This window comes from Rhea pennata, chromosome 10, assembly GCF_028389875.1.
Source record: "Rhea pennata isolate bPtePen1 chromosome 10, bPtePen1.pri, whole genome shotgun sequence".
Classification (NCBI taxonomy): domain Eukaryota; kingdom Metazoa; phylum Chordata; class Aves; order Rheiformes; family Rheidae; genus Rhea; species Rhea pennata.
In genome coordinates this window covers 12493866-12511419 of record NC_084672.1, presented here as the reverse complement: position 1 = coordinate 12511419, position 17554 = coordinate 12493866, and the positions used below count along the sequence as shown (strand labels likewise).

At 37.7% G+C, this 17554-nt stretch overlaps 1 protein-coding gene across 1 annotated transcript in view; it reads right to left on the bottom strand.

The window, feature by feature from the left end:
• FBN1 (fibrillin 1) overlaps nucleotides 1-17554 on the bottom strand; it is a 156605-nt gene that overhangs the window by 56975 nt on the left and 82076 nt on the right. The window contains exons 15-24 of the mRNA XM_062584036.1: nucleotides 15937-16059; nucleotides 14044-14196; nucleotides 12201-12254; nucleotides 11136-11261; nucleotides 7784-7909; nucleotides 6996-7115; nucleotides 5947-6084; nucleotides 4527-4577; nucleotides 1888-2013; nucleotides 811-1035 (exon numbers count right to left, since the gene is read on the bottom strand). Of these exons, the coding sequence (XP_062440020.1) occupies nucleotides 811-1035; nucleotides 1888-2013; nucleotides 4527-4577; nucleotides 5947-6084; nucleotides 6996-7115; nucleotides 7784-7909; nucleotides 11136-11261; nucleotides 12201-12254; nucleotides 14044-14196; nucleotides 15937-16059 (1242 nt within the window). The remainder of the gene's footprint in view (nucleotides 1-810; nucleotides 1036-1887; nucleotides 2014-4526; nucleotides 4578-5946; nucleotides 6085-6995; nucleotides 7116-7783; nucleotides 7910-11135; nucleotides 11262-12200; nucleotides 12255-14043; nucleotides 14197-15936; nucleotides 16060-17554) is intronic.

Here is a 17554-nt window from a genome sequence, read left to right as displayed (position 1 = left end):
GCAAGCATAGTGACAACCATTATTAAGCAACTACATTATTATCTTTAACTAAGGATTTCAGAGGAACTTTACAGGGAAGTAAAAATCTTTAACCTTATCTGACAAGGTCACATGTGGGGAAACAAATGTAACAGGGTATTCAACTTTTATTTGAATATACACCTTTTTCTCTTATACTGACAGAAAAAAGAAAAATCTGTTAATGCTGGAAATTTACCAAGCATAGTCCTAACAAGTCTTAGTTTACAGTAAGTCTAATTCTGCTAATTTGAGCTATCACCCTAGAAACATTTTTCTCTACTAACCTACTACCTCCACAAGAAATTCCCAAATTATTCACCCTTCCTAGCTTGTTCCACAACAGAATCGAAGTTAGTGTACCCTGCACTGGTAAGGAGGAGTGCTCTTTTGATAGGTCCAAATTTGACTGCTCAGTTTGTTCCAGCTTATGGATTATGAAGTGCCAGGTTTTCAAAGCTATTTCATTGGCCAAATATGCCATCACATGCATCATGGGATGCAAAGTCAGGGAAGTGGTGCACTTTAATCTCTCTAGCAGAGACACAAATTTAGTATTTTGAGGCTGCAATATTGTATGGTTTTTAATAGCCTGTGATACGAACTAGATGAGCTTGTGTTTCATTCTGGCATTAATTTCCACGAAATCTGACAGGATTTTCAAGTGTGCTTAAAGGTTACCAAAGTGTCTAACTATCAATGAAATCTTCAAACCCACGGGGATTTTCCAAGAGCAGTAAAAGAAAAAGCCAGGAGCATTTGGTGTCAAAAAACCACAAAAACATTACATACCTTTAGAGAAAGGTTTTCCAGTTATCTCTATTTTAGTAGAGAACCCAGGGCCTCTTGGACAAAGAGCTTCATACTCAGGTGATCCTTTCAGAGGACACTCTTCACACTCAAAGCCCCACGCTGCACCCACTGAACAGCAGCAAGCATCCATTCGATGTCGGCCTGGTATTTGTGAGGTGCACTGCTCATCTTCGTGCTGCAGGTAACAACTCTCCAAGCGAATGTCTGTTGGACAATTGAACAATATGTTGAGAGAGAAAGAGAGAATTTAGTTCACTGCAGAGGAATCCCTTCCCAGAATCCCTTCCCAGGGCAGTTTGCTACATATCTTTGTGGACTCAGAGGAACATACCAACAACATTGCATAGATCTTAACAGCAAAATATTAACACTAAACCCTGAATTTAGTATTTACAAATGAAGTCATTTTAAAGTTTTCCGTTAAAGGGGGTTGAACATCTGAAGTAAATTTTGGATTAGGAGAGGGCTTAAGCATTATCAACTTATCGTACCTTTGTAAGGCCCCTTAATTACTACAAGCTATGTAGTGTCCTGAGAAAAATGTTGTGCATTTACTGTTACAAAAGGACAAACATGGTTTGGACCTTACAAAAACAGCATACAAAATTCATATATTTCTGATGTGCTCCCTAATCAAGAAATACACTGTGGCCAGAAACGTTACAGGCTTCCTCACATCTACAAGCCTTGGTCCTGGCCCACCTGCCTTCCAACCAGACTTTGGTGGGACAAAGTCACCACACTTTGCTGGGACTGCCAATAAAGACTGCTAAGAGCATGGAGGAGCTGCAGGGTTTAGTAAGATGAACAGTTTGGAACTAAACTAGTGCTGTTCACCAGCTAGCAGATGGTGATGGATTTTAGCCACTACCATTGGAATTTGCTCATGTTAAAGTTGAACTAAATTCATGTCCTTGACTGACTCCATTTGAAAATGATTTCCGAGGGGGAAAAAAAATCATTTTCCTTATTGGTAAGAAAACATACAGTTTAAATGTTGCTTGTCATATAGCTTTGCTCTTCCCTAGTAGACTTGTAAATGGAATTAATACCTACCAAGACATGTCCGTCCAGAAGCATCCAAAGTCATTCCACTGGGGCACTGACAAACAAATGATCCCAAGGTATTGACACACTGCCCGTTTGTACAAACTCCTGGGAACACCTCACATTCATTTACATCTATTTCCAAACAAAACGTGAATAAAAGTAATCACTAGCATGCTAAACACCAACAAATTAGAAAAAATGTGAACATTCTAATGTTTGTGTTTTAGGACAAAATATAAAACCACGGCAGTTTACATGAGCTGACAAAATTCAAATATTTGGGAGTCAGCCAGAACAAATTAATTAAAACTACTGACAATTAGAAATATTAAGTGTTGCTATTTGCCATTCTTACGTGGATTGAAATTCAATTCAAAAGTAACAAAAAAGGAGAGGCACCGAAAAATAATTTCAATTTCATTGTGGGCCAGAATTTTAAAGTATATGGGCAAAGAAAGATGAAGGTAGGTATATAATGAAATTATGCATTATTCCCATGAAACTAAATTATGCTGTTTTAAAATGTTTTTGAAAATATTATCACACCTTTGCATTTCTGGACACTAACATCACCTTTGAAATCTGGCTCTAAATTTTGTCAGCCAGATTACAGATTACAGATTAAAATAAACACCTTATCACTACTCAGAGTTTAACTTCATTAAGTACATTATCTTTCTGTATTTTAGTGGTAAATTCGGCACCTTCTGGTATGGCAAACAGGAAAGGATTATCTAACCAGCTGTATTATCTTGGTCTGAACATAAACAAACAGTTATTAATATAAGTACAGGGTCCTCCTACCAGAGTCTTTTATGAAAGGCCTACGCTTCACAACTACTTTCAGAAAAAAGCCTCCAGCATTAAATTAAGGCCAAAGATGAAAAATGAAAGTCAGAAGAAAATAATAAAAAGAAATTAGAAGGAAATGACTGTGGTGATCAAAACTGAACACTCATTTTTTAGGCAGTTATCAAGAAGTTGGTAGCTTAGATTCGCTAGGCTTCTACGCAAAACCCCTAATGTGAACAGACTCTTTGGAATTCTCAAATTGCACAGAGCAGGGTGGACAGCAAAAGTAGGGTGGACATCAGTGGCCTCTGCACTTGAACAGAAATTATTAATAAAAGCCCCATATCCAGTATGGGGCAGGAAGCCTATGGACTATCTGAAAAGTTCATAGCTGGTGAACAATATGGCAGCTGACAACTCCAGGGCTCACCCGTGAAGTAGACAATGACAATCCAGTTTGCTTTTTTCCCTGTACAAGGTCCATTACTCATTTTACACGGGCTGTGTATGGGAGAACTGAGTATCACCTTTTGGGAACTAAGCTCACTCCCTTGTCCTGTTTCTCGCTCGCCAGTAAATTTCCTAGAGCTCTTCCCCCGTCTTGAAAAATGCTTACATTGGTTGAAACCCAAATACTGCTTTAATATGCTTAGAGCAGGGGAAACTACTCTGAAAAATCTGGGGCTATCCAGGTCCCACTGAAACGAGAAAGATTAAAGCATGTAATAGATGTAATCTGAAGTGCTGGTAAAGGAAATGCTGAAAACAGTTATGTCTACATCTTGGAAGGATAAACTTTCCATCCCAGCAGTGTTGAAAATGTTCTAAGACTTTCCTTGTGAATAGAGATAGGTGGGGTCACTTTTTTTTCCCTTCTTTTCTTCTCTTTCACTTACACACTCCAGAAAGTGTTGCTGAGGTCAGATAAGTTATGTACAGTGGGTCTGCAGCACGGATGTGCCAAGGTATTCAGTCATCGTTTGGATAGCAAAGAATATGTGTGAGGGTGTTCCTCTTTTTTTGTTGTTGTTTTATTTTATTTTTTGTTAAGAAAAAAAAAAACAATGTTTCTTTATGGAAGCTACATATGGGAGTAATTTTTTAAAAATATTTTAACTGCAGTGTCATGTCAGATGTTGTCAGTCAGGATGACCCACAGCAGTTCGAGACTCTCTGAGCTTCTGCATATTATGGAAATATGCAGTACTTTGCCAGGGGTTCAAATCAATTCAAATGAAGATGAAATAGGGTGGAACCTTCAATTCTCACAGAGTAATATATAGCCATCTCACACTGAGCAAAAAGCTACACATTTTAAAAATATTCAACGTTTTCTTTAATCAAAGTTTAACTGTGTCTTGATGCCCTTTTTTTTAATAAAGAATTAAAACTATGCTTTGGAACATGCCTGATTTAATGTAATGTTACATGGATGAAAGCCAATGTTAAGAAAAAACTTTCATGTGATATATATTCTTTAAACATTCTTCTTCCAAAGCATACTAATGGCTTGTCATATTATTGTATCAATAATGCTATATTTTGTTATACATGTAAGAAGCATACTTTTTCCCCAATAGCTTACTCAGTTAGAAGTATCTGAAAAGAAAAAAAGATCTTATACACATAGACACTATTTGTAAGTGTGTACTTCGAGATAAACTGTGAGTATGTAGGAATGTTAAACAAAATGAAACTAAATTCATCACTGACATAACTCTAATGAAGTCAATGGAATTACAAGAGGTAAGAATTCGGCATAGCATCCTTCCATGCTAAATTAACCACTTAAATCAAAACACTGGCATTTTTTTCATTCAAGTTCTGATTTACGTTAGGGCAACAATAAATACCTTCACACAACGTTCCTCTTATTCTTGAATATCCTTTTTGGCATATTGGGTCTGTAAAACAAACAAAACTGAACTTTTAGAATGCTACAGTCCAAAGCTTGCTGTTAACTTACTGTGAAAACACAATCATGCAAAATACTATTTAGAGTTTATTGCTGTGAGAAGTCTAAGTGCTTAAACAAACTCTCAGTATTTTCTGGAACAATCTTTCTAAGACAAGATGGGGCAACTCTATAACTAGGAAAGTGTTAGCCATTACGATCTTCTGCTTCCATTGTGTCTTAACTAGCTAACCCAAAAGTGGTTGTATCATTCCTGCTTCATTTAAATCAATTAATTCATTTGATTGCAGGACATTACAGTCACATTTACCACTGACCGAAGAGGATGAATTCTACTAAGATGTGAAGGATAAATTTAATTAAAGACTTGAGGAAATTAGCAGCTTACAACTGCAATAACAACTCACATAGACTTTTGGGTACATCAGCTCAAGAATGGGTTTCCAGCTCATCCCACAGTTCAATCAAGTTGTCAAGGAAACATGCAGAGACCTCAACCCATTTCTTGATCAACCATACCATTCTTTAGGTCATCAGTAAATCTACAGAGTATAATAACAAAGGCTACTCCCTCTCCTCCCTCCGTTACCACACCAAGATCCATTTGTTGCAAATGTTTTCTTGGGAGCTCTGGGGAATATGCATCTACTCTACATCATTAGGAACACTAATTATGAGAAAACATGCTAAAGTAATACTGCAAGTTACAGACTGTAGGTGTGGCCACTTCCCTTCAAATTTAATCTTGTAAGATGTTCCCTATAAAAGCCAATTTTAGAACTTTCTGTAGCTATGTGCCACTATAAAGTATCAAGATATCTCTTTTTCAGACTGAATAAGTAAAGAGTATTTGATAAGTGAACAAGAAAAATGATTTTACCAGCCTGTGGTGAAACAACTACGACAGTAATGTGGGTCAGCCTCAAAACAGGAAAAAATCTGGGTATATCTATCTGTCTATCTATACATATATATCCATTTTAACACAATGCCACATTCATCCTGATAAAGCAAAGCTAAACAAGACATAGAACAGCTCACAAGGCCTCCAAAACAGTAAGGATTATATGAGAATAAAGCCATTCCTATGCCATTTTTATATGGCATGGGTGCCTAGATGACCATTATCCTCTTCTATGCACTGAAGGAGTACACCAGGGTTACACAGTTAGACAGCTTTAACCAGCTATCCCTTTAACAAGCTTATTTTTTTTGCCTGAACATTAGATTATTCACATATTCCTGCAAAACAGGAGGGAAAGGAGAGGGCACATACATTACTGACAATAGCAATGTCACAGTCAAGAGATACAGGAGCTGTGAACAAGAATTTTAAGAGAATAAATGAGCAGTGTTACCTCGTTCACATGGTGTACACGGGCTACCCCAAGCAGCACCTAGTGAAGAACAGCACTGGGACTTCAGAGTTGCTCCATTGATATTTATTTCACATCTTCCATCCACTATGTTCTGCCAACAGGTACCTTTAACAGTTTCTGTCAGGAAAAAAAAAACAACATATTGTCAAGCAAACTACTTAGCATTACCCATTAACATATTTACCAACATACTTGAATTTAACCGTGACAAAAAATGTCCTTTCATTGTAAATTGCCACATCAGATTTGAGTTTATTTTAAAAGCTCTCAATCTATCCTTCTCTATGCTGGGCTACAGCGTGAAATGCATCCCAGCACAGAGCCCTTGCAGGACCCAGTTTATGCCTATTAAGCTTAATAGGGAGTACTTCAGCACCATTCAAGATCTGTATTTCCTGGGATACAGATCAGAGGCACACGCTGAAGAATGGAATGGGTATGAACCTCCCCTAGCTCTTCCATTAGTCTACTATATCCTTGAGTCTGGATATCTGATCCTCCCATATAGAGGATCACTGACTAGGGAACTACCAGCTATAAATTACTGTCCCTCTAGAACATCTGAAGGAAGAAATTATGAGCTCGCAGAGCATCTGAGTCACAATGTTGTCCCATGGCTGTTCCAGACTATATGCTGCAACTTGCACAGGCTCCCTCTCAAATCAAAAGCTGGCCTTTCCACAGACCAGACCTTAAGGAGCACATGTTCACCTTGCTTGCAGGAGGATCTATACAGGCAAGCACAACTGAAGAACTGGCCTGAGCGTTCATGCAATTGTTACAAAAACCTTTCATCTCTCTCTCAAATATGACATGGAAGCACACTGTGTTCTCAAATGCTTAGACACACATTTTACGTACCCACAGAAATGGTGAAAACAAACACTTTCTTAACGTTGTTTCTGTAACATTTTCCACTAGACTTATCTACTCAAGATATTTTTAAATATTTTCTGAACTTGGTGTATAATATTTGCATGTCACTGGACATTTTCAACCAGCAAACAAAACTTCAGAGGAATAAATACCTATGCAGATGGTTCTTGTTGTATCCAATGTACTTTCAGGAGCACATTCACAAGCAAAAGAGCCAGGTGTGTTTTTGCACACCCCATTAACACAGGGGTTAGATTCACACTCGTCAATATCTAGAAGGGAGACATACTGCCATTAGTGCTAGGAAGTATTAACAAGAATACATAAGGCCTTTTTCACCTTAGGTAAAGATCGAGGAATCTCTCTTCACGGTAAGTTTCCCTGATATTCTGTTTCTCAGTTTTGAAGTTCTTCACAACAGACTGACATACGTGACTTAAAAGACATGCTAGCATGTTAGAACATTAAAACACTGAACTCAGCAGGCAGCATCTAATTTCTCTGTGAGGTCCAGCTATCACCCTGCTTTGTGGTGATGGACTGTGATGATTAAGTGATTTAATACGCATCCTGTCTGGGGCTCAGAAAGGATTTCAAACAAGCCTGTCTGGCTCTGGCTCTTTGTTCTTCACATAAGAAAACAGGTTAGCAAAAGCTGCTTCTTCTCACATTTTTCTCTCTCTTGGCAGAGTGCAGGCTCACCAGAGAGAGTCCATAAGGAGAGAGCTCCTACAGGCCTGATATAGTCTATTCTACTAGGTTATCTAACATTCGCATGTTTCAGCCTTGTATCTCCTCTTTCCCCTATCCCTCCCTATCATTTCTCTCTGTGTTTCTAGTCTACGCATTATATCCTCATCAAGGTTTAAAATATTTCTGACACAACCTGTGAATGATCCCAATGAACAAAACTAGGATGGAACGGAGTGTTATCGATTACCTTCACATGTTTTTAGGTCAGGAGTGTATACAAATCCTTTGGGACAGGTACAGGTGAAACTTCCAGGGGTATTTCTGCATTGTCCATTGTCACAAAGCAGCATGTTGAGTGCACATTCATCGATGTCTACAATGAAAATTAAGAACTTTTAAAGAAAGCAAATATTCCTGGACTAGAAGCCATGACAAGATTCCTCTCCCAGTAGCTGCATCTCATTAGATTTTTTTTGTATGTGAAGAAAGGAAGGAGACAAGGAGGAGGGAGAAAGAATACATACACATGCTTTGTATTGTTTTTCAAAGATGCTAAAAAGATTTCTAGATTTTTAGAGTAGGTAATAGGCTTGGACATATTTCAAATGGAAAAGATCCCTCCACAAAAACTATAGTAACATTTAAAAAAAAAAAACCCAAAACCTAATGTGAAAAATTTCACTTATTACATCTTCCTTCTTAATGAAAATTCATATTAAAATATTGGCAACAATAGCAAATTTATGGATTCAAACCACACAAATACCACCCAGAGAAAACATTTTTATTTTGTAAATAAATAAATAAATAAATATCTTCCCTATATATTTTTGTTGAGCTTTTCTATGCTTTATTCTTCATCAGGCTATTTTGCTTTTGTAAGAGCTAGTACTTGCCTTCTATACCTATTCATAATACGTGACAACTGAAACATTGCTTAAAATGAAGTTGGGAATCATCTTTTCATCTTGCTTATACTCTAAAACAGATCTGTGTGCTCTCTATGATTCCCTGCACACCAGGCCCTATCTTGACAAAAGAAATGAGGACAGAATTTGTTTGGAAAGGTTTGCTGGTCATCCTGCTCTTTTCATCACTGTATTTTCCAGGTCTGCTCTCGACTATCTTAGATGTTATGGTCAACAAGGCTAATGTGAGTCTACACTTGCTTTATAGGTGAAAAATTTGAATAAAAATGCTGATGTAGATATAAATCTTAGAGAAGTTAAGTTTCAAGAGCTCGTAGGAAATCTTTGGAAGCACTGTGATCATTAGAGAGAAGTTGCAAGAAGGTGGCAATGGGCCATGAGTGGCAGGTGAAGATCAGGAGAGACCAGAGAACAGACAGAACAAATGTCTAAGTCAGAGAGGCCTCAGAAAGTGTTGAGAGAAGCTGGGAAGACTGAGAGGGTCAGAGCAGCAGCAGCTGGGAAAAGCAAAAGTGCTAGCAAAAGCAGGGAGATTTGCAGAATAAAATAAACCGTGTGGGACGCTTCACAGGAGTTCACAAAAATTGAAAGTGGGCCAGGTGGAACATTATGGAAGAATGGGAAACAGCTGTGATGGAGCATGGATGTGGGCCGCAACAGGGTGGGCTGGGGAGCATCTGGAAAAGTCACAGACAGACAGGGAGAAAAGAAGGGATGCCATAAGTTAAGGGCAGTCGCTGAAACAGGACATGAATAATCAAAGACAGAAAAGCAAAGGGAAAATGGGATGAATTATAGCATAACGTTTATCTAAAATAGATCAAGTCAGATTATCTGGGTATTGCTTTTTAAAATACAATAATTGATATGTTAGACTAAGATTACACATATGATTTAAGCTATTTAAATCTAAATAGAGAATCCAAATAAAATTATTATATAAGCTGGAGATAACAGAAAGGAATTTAACAACTTTAAGGAAGATACAGAGCTGGCTGAAGGACAGACTATGATAGGGTATATTAAAAAGGGGAGTCATCATGATGGATAAAGGATATTAGCAATGTCGTTCAAAGATCAGTCCTGGGACTAGTCCTATAATATATTCATTGCAATGTAGAAATAACAAATGAATGAGATCAAAAAGTGTGGACACTACTACATGGGAAGTTATTGCCAATGCATAGAAGGACTGAATGCAAGAAGATTAAAATAATCTAGACAATGGGAGTGAGAGAAATAGGATAAAATACCATTGTCAAAGTGGAAAACCCTGCAATTAGTGAATAATAGCAAGAACAGGTTATAAACCAGGTACATATCAGTCGAAGGCAAGAGAGAAGAGAGAGCTCTGAGTGTAACTCCCAATCAGATGTTGACACTGATCCACAAGTATAACACATATTTAAGAAAAGACTAATGCACTCTAGATCATTTTTGAAGGATACTCTTGCGAGAGATGGCAAAGTATTGGTAGCATGGTAAAAGGCATTGGTAGGATCTCATTAGACTACTGTTTACTGGTCATACAGCTTGTGTTCAGGAGAAGCCTACGGCCTCTTCTACGAAACGACTGAAAATGAGTTAGGGTTAGGGTTAGGGCCAACAAAGTGTGAGAAAGGATATGATGATTCTTTATGAATACTTTGGCGATAAATATCATAGTGCTAAATAAAAGGATAATACTATCACAACACTGACTGGTCATAAATTGGTCACAGATAAGTTTTAACAGAAAACTAGAAGAAATTTCTTATCATTTGTACAAAGAGGTCTGGAATGATGCGCCAATGCAGGGGTGGAAGAAAGAAAACTGAAGGGTTTTCAGTAGAGAGCTTCCAATGAGACTGTGTAATGGAACAAGTGAATTGCTAGAAATAAAATTTGCAACAGCAGTCCAAGGCATCTGAGAGTTTTTTCTTTTTATATCCCAGAAGAAACCGGACTGCTACCTATTTGCAGTCTCTTTGTCCCATGCCACAGGGCTTCTGTCAGTCACCACTAAGATGCATTGTTCTGTGATGAATGACTTGGCTTCAGATTTTTTTCACTTGTACAGCACAGGATATCAGCCCTAGCTAGAGATGGTATGTAGGCAGAGTCTGCTGGTGCTTCTGTCAATATTGTATTTATCTGTGTCTGGCCGGTACAGTTCAACTCAGTTAAATCAACAGCCATGCCTGAAAGTTGAGAGGTAATTTTCCCCAGTGTCAGATTTGGTAGAAACCAAGGAAGCCACTTCTAGCATGTGGGGTGCTTATCTTCCTAGGATCAGTTGGGAGTTTTACTTAAATATCCTGCTATTGAAAGGACCTAGCACACTGATGATACTGGATCTCTCCTGTGGTTCATTTTAGTTGCAGTATCAGGTTTCTTCTGATGTCAAGAAACGTTGGTGCTATTGGAGCACACGTTCAGTGAACTTATCTGAACTAGGTCTTTATTGCCTGGTTGCTAGTGACTCAAGTCACTCATGACAACAGTCCCTTACTGTCCTACGCTGGAGGATTCTATGAACATCAGAAAGCACTGAAATTAAATTCAGAGAATTTAGCAGAAACATCTAGAAACATCAGTAAAGCAGTCAGCAAATCTGATGAAACTCATAAAACCTAAAGAAGGATAAATGCTAGCATCATTCTTCAAAAGAAAAAATGACACTTTTCATACCAATGCAGTTTTTCCCAGTTGAATCCACTTCATACCCTGGGTTACAAATACATTTGTATGTTCCATGTAGATTCTCACATCTTCCGTTTGGACAGAGATCAGTATCCAGTAAGCACTCATTAATATCTACAAAAAGGGGTTTATTAAAAAAAAAAAAAAAAGAGAGAGAAAAGGAAAAGGTCAGTTGTGTGTGCAGCTTCCCTCTTTTAGAATAACTTCTCCAAAATAGAAAAAAGATATATTTTCAATATCACTACCACTGGCTGCTCCACATTTATAATTATGTATTTCTGAGTAGGGAACTGCAACTTAAATATTCACACTCAATAACAAAAAAGCATCCCTTTCAGACTGACTTAAGACCATCTCTAATGCACAAACATTTAAGACACTTGTAGATAAGAACTGGGATGTTAAACTGAGGTCTTACATTTTTAGACGCACAGGTACTAATACTCCCTGTATTCCCTGATCCATAACATTTCCAGGTGGCATCAGCCCACAGAGCATGAACAGCCCTTCTTTCTGAACGCTTTTCCCTCTCTACTGCCAACAAGCTTATCAGTGAGCATTGCCTGACTTCGGGGTTGCTATTTCACAGTCCGAAGACTACAAAGCTTTTGCAGTTATCATTTGTTTTTTCTTTGTATTTATTTTCTCTGTTGGCCTGGCTTCTGTGACTGAGGTAAAAACATGCAAAGAAGCTCAATGCCCAGCATGGCTTTATTCTTTAGGTTCATTTCTTTTAGCAGGGAAATATTCAATGACTCTTATATACAATTTCTAAGTCATATAGGTAATGACAATGCTCACAAACTTGCTGTTGTTTTATAACAGCACTCACACATTCAGTGGTATAGAACAGAGAGAGCACACTGGTGAAATAGCGTTCTCCATTCATTTGATCTTAAATTCATCAATGTATTGCAAACACCCATTTGGATAAGCCTTCCTCCCACTCTTTCTCACCACCACTCCCTTCACTACGTCTAATATATCAAGGATATTGAAGGTCACACTTTTAGCCAGAACTTCCACAGTTCCAGTTACATTAGGTGATCTTACCATTTCCTCCTGCAGTCATGCCAGTTCCACTGCTGCACAAAGCCTGATATTCAGCTGGAAAAATATTAAAATACTTACTGGAAAATTCTTTTTTAGCTCATTGATTTCAATATATAAATTAATTATTTCACAGAAATAACATGCCTTCCAATAATTCTAAAATTGAGCTGTATGTGTACCCTCACTATCTTTGAAATATTTTAGCAAAATCAGGGATCTGCATCTGCTGATGAACATGGTTGAGTAAAAATTTCATATGGTGAACTGACGTATTGAGGAATGATGTAAAATTCATGCTGGCCTTGAACACATATGAACTGTAACACCTTTACAGCAAGATTTTCTAGAACTCATGTCAAAGTCCAAGTCCTTGCTCAAAGTACACACTCAAAGTGACCAAGAAACAGAAAATGCTTTCCTACAAATCTAGAACATAATATTGTGCATGTAATTCCACTTAGCAGGACAGTTTGCAAGAATTCATACCAAACCAAGACTCCTTTATCCTTAAGGATTATCCTTAAGGAAAGGATTCCTTTCAGGAATTTTTTTACGTTTCTGACACGATACTTCTCTCTAAGAAATCCTCTCCTTTCCTGCCCTACTCAAAGTCCAAAGAAGTAATATGCTTCATCCTTCACAAGATGGCATTTTTTAACAGTACAAGAGATGGCAAAACAACTTGGGAAAAACAGCTTCCACATGTGCAAATGTTCTGCTAAATTAATTCAAATATAAAACACAAGTTAATGATACCGATTTTGACATTCACAGAACGTTCTAACTGTATTATACACTAAGAAGGTCCTAGTGATAGCAGCAGCAGCTGCTGGAAAAGCTCCTTCCTATTCTGGCAACATTTCTGTAGCATTTTGCTATTCAGAATGACACGGCACATGCAAAATGGTGGCTAGCAAGTTCCCTCTGCAGAGTTCACATCAGTTCAACTAGTCTAATTTGTTCCAATTGGTTTTGTCTCCCTAATGCTCTTTATAAAGCTGTCAGTTAAACTGAGATTTAAAAAATAAGTCTGTAGGCAAAATACCTTTGCCTACAAAGCAGGTAACAAATTAGCACGAGATGCTAATGGCTCCTGAGCTACATATCAAATGGTGTATTTTGTTTATAGGCAACAATATATTTGATAAGTGAAAAGAATCATTTGGTAAAGTTGGCCTTTAAATGAGCTTCCTCCATGAAACCAGGGTGTCTCATTTACTGGCTTCAGGAGAAGGACCATGCCAGCATGCTGTTCCTGTAAGCAGTGCTTTCTTAAAAGCAGATCTTGTCCGTATGAATGATTAAGATTGCTATCCTGCCAGAGCACAGTCCTGTTCAGACAACAATGCTTGGTGGGGATTTTGGTGAGAGACTCAAGTTTTCTGAAGTCTTAACTGGGTTTCTATTTTCATGCTGACTATTCAAAGGTTAGTTACCATAAAAAAAAGATTTCAGATCATCTGAATGATCTGAAGTTCAGACAGCAAACATCTGACTGACAGGTGTACATAAGAATTTGAATATGTGAATTACTCAAGATACTCCCATGAGATGTGAGTAACTGACATCTATTAAAATAGAGATGACTGTATGAAAATCTGGTTTGATGTAATGACTCTGCACCAGATCTTGGCATTTACTTATGCCTCTCATGAAACTGTCTCCTGTACTCTTCCAACATGCAAAATAGCAGATTTCTCAAAATATATATAACATGTTGTATGACAATTTAATCATCAAGCTTTAAGAAGTATTGTTAATACAAAACCGCATTTTACCATTCTAAAAATAATTTGACAACACAAAACTTAGGTTAGAATACATACCCATAAATATGCCATACCTGAATTTTGCGCTGGGCAGGGCTGACAGGGCTCTCCAAAGGCATAGTCAGTGCTGGCACAACAGCACTCTGATTTTGTAACCGCACCAGTTAACGGTCTCACGCATTGTCCTCTCTTGTAGCCACCATAGCATGTGCTTCGCATATGAGTATCTGAGGAAAGAAATCTCTCTTAATCATTCCATAACCAATTGTAGGGCCATAAATTTCAACATCTATTAAGTCTAGCTCAGGAGTCATAAACACTGCAAAATAGCTGTCAAAACAAAACATTGTTCACCATTTCCTGTGCTTCTCACCTACCTATATCCTCAGAGTGAGAAATTTTTCTTCTTCGGGCCCTTAAGAGTTCAGACACACAAGCTACTTACTATATTTAATGATTTAACATGCACTAGCAAACTACAAAAAAAAAATCTCTGTGGGCTTTAATCCACAGCAAACACAATGCATAATGCATTAGCTTAAACCTGTTTCATTGACCCTGTAATGCCTTTTAAATTCCTATTTATTTTGCAACAAAGTACAGAAATGATTACCATAGCTCTGCTGACTATGGCAACTGTCAACTGCAATAAATCACACACACATCTGGGCTCAAAAGTATATGAAAAAAAAACATTTTTCATGACCACTGAACATTAATGACCGTTTCCTTAATGGCGATAGTTATGGCACATTATTAAGATGGCATATTAAAAACAACTTGTAAACTGAACATTCGGGGCAAACCTTAAGATATGAGAAAACTTCATCTCAAAACACTCAGGAATGAAGGCTTACATTTTCTGTGGGTGCCATGAGTGCATATGCATCTATATATAGTTATCTTCTATGACTACTACTTTGTATCATAGCAAAAATATCTTCCAGGGAGCAGGGCAAATACTGCTTCAACCTTGAGCTAGCAAGCAGACATGGGAATAAGGGGCTATTCCTCTGTCATATCACAGGGATATTAATCTCCTACAACTCAACAGGGGCTTGGTGGCTGCATCCCAGAGCTGGAGCTGGGTCTATCTCAAAACTTCTGGAAAACCTCAATACAGTTTATTTTATTCTCACTGGTAGAGGATTAACTTGATTTTAACATTATTGTCTTTCCCCTTCTCAAACTTGTTAACTGTCCTCTGATACATCACGGTTAAAATCACTCATAGTGGACATCCTACAGTAGGCCCACTAAAGGGACACTAGAGCTTCTGTTTTAAATTTATACCTGATAAAAGAAAGAATAGGAGAGGAAAAGACTCACAAAGAAAAGTTCACAAAAAGTTTGGGGGGGAGGAGAATTGCTGACCTCTGATCTTTCTTCTGCAAAAATAAGGAAAAAGTCAGTAATGCTATTCCAGTGCATGAGATTTAAAACACCTATCTTTTCAGGACTAGGGCTGATATTTGTTACTTTTTAAAAACTGCCCCATAATGACTATGAAACACATTAGAAATATCTCAAACTTCTTTTGGTTATGGACAAATACAGAGAGGTGGAAAAAATGATACATCCTATTTTTAAAAGGATAAGGAAAACTACATTTTGGAGGTTAATGACAAATCGAGAATTTCACGTGGGCAGAAATGGGGCAGATTCTCACCTCCTCAAAACCAATACAGTAACACTGACCTACAACAGAACTATGCTAGTTTTCCTCATCTGCTTACATGGCCCACATATTTTTTTTCCTTGAAACACAAAGGGAAAGAAAAAAGAAGGAAGAGCAAAATTAACTATTACAATAAATATCCCAGAGCTGTTAGTATCCACTAGTGCAGTAACCCATTACACTAAGACCCACCAATGAAACTCAGTCTAACTCGCATCGATCCATCACTCTAGCATTAATGCCTTGACATTGGCTAAATGCGATTCGCCTCCTGTTGAGCTCGTCTTACCGACACACACACGTCCGTCCAGTCCTACTGCAAGGCCAGGGAAGCATTCACATCTGAAAGAGCCATCAGTGTTCACACAGCGCCCATTCATGCATATTCCAGCTGTCTCACACTCATCGATGTCTGTTGGAGAACAGAATGAGCTTTATTAGAAATCAAATGACACCATGTTCAATGCCTGGCTGAAACGTGCATTTGTGTAGCTTATTTTCAGCTGAAACCTGTATTTGCAGCTTTTTTTCAATCTATCCTCTAAAAAATAAGAAATGCAAATGAAAATTGGTTCAAATAAAGGTTTTGTTAAGAATAACGTTACCTCGACCAGTAACACGGAAAAAGAGAATGCAAAGTTCAGGAGAAATAAATAAAAAACAATTTTGCTCTCCTTGGATTTTCCTCCTGCTCAAGCGGCTACATTTTCCTGGTTTGCTCCCCAGAGGTACATCCTCCAAAATAAGGGTCACGAAGGCAAAAATGTAATTGGAAGGAGGAGGAAACTGTGGTTGCTAAGACGAAGAAGTTGTGTAGTGTTTAACATGACATCCCCTTCTGGGTTAACAGTTAGTTTGTGCTGTAAGAAACCAGTCTGGATGGCAAATTAAATGTTTGAACCCTCTTATGAGGTGCCTTCCCAAGGCTATCAAAGAATTTTCCTCCCTTCTGCTGCGGATTAGTTTTTGGACACAGGTCAGACCCTGCCTGCATGTAGTGTCTCCCTGATTATCTGCACGACAATTGGGTTTTCATATCGATGCTCATTACAGCCCTTTCTGTTAACTTCCAGTGGACAGATTGCACTCCAGCCTTGAAAGGAATTTGTTAATGATTTGAGCTCTGAGCAATTGCTGAGCATGAGATACCGTCCTCGCCCAACAATAGGACACGGAACAATAAGGCTCTTAGCAATGAAATACAAGAATAAAACCTCATAGTATTAGACTGTTACAAGGGGATGTCAAGTAAGTCAAAAATTTTATAGCCTGTGTATCCTGTTAATAGTAAGAGCGTTCTCTAGACATAGAGAACATGCCATTATTTTATAAGTGATTAAGAAAAGGAGTGTTTAAAATATTGTTTGGAAGTATGTATAACGTTTATAAAATAATCACTTCATAACAACTCTCCATAATATATACAACAGACAGCACGTGTGACAATTTCCTTTTTTCTGACCTTAAAAGGGCAAATTGAGAGTGAAACACCTCTATGTTTTACTTAGTTTGTGTTGTTTGGCATAAAAGATGGCTTATATGATCCAAGATTCCTTTTCAAACTGCATTTTAAAATAGAAGTTATACTTAAGTACATGGGCTCAATTAATTTCAACTTTATCCTGCAATCTTTTGTTCCATTTCAGACAAGTCTTAAATTCTTTTCCCACTTTAAATTTAGTCCTTACTCAGTGTGAGTAAAAACTAAGTTGTGACTTCAAATTGTGCTCCTGCTGCTCAAGAGCAGAGATAGGTTTTTAGCTAGACAACATTGAATTCCTTTGACAGAAACATGTTGTATTAAAAAAAAAAAATCGACATTCCTTTTAAAAATTACTTACAGAAACAGACAAGTAAAATTACATTTTTTCCCTTTATTGTAGTATTTTTAAACAGCATTTTGTAGT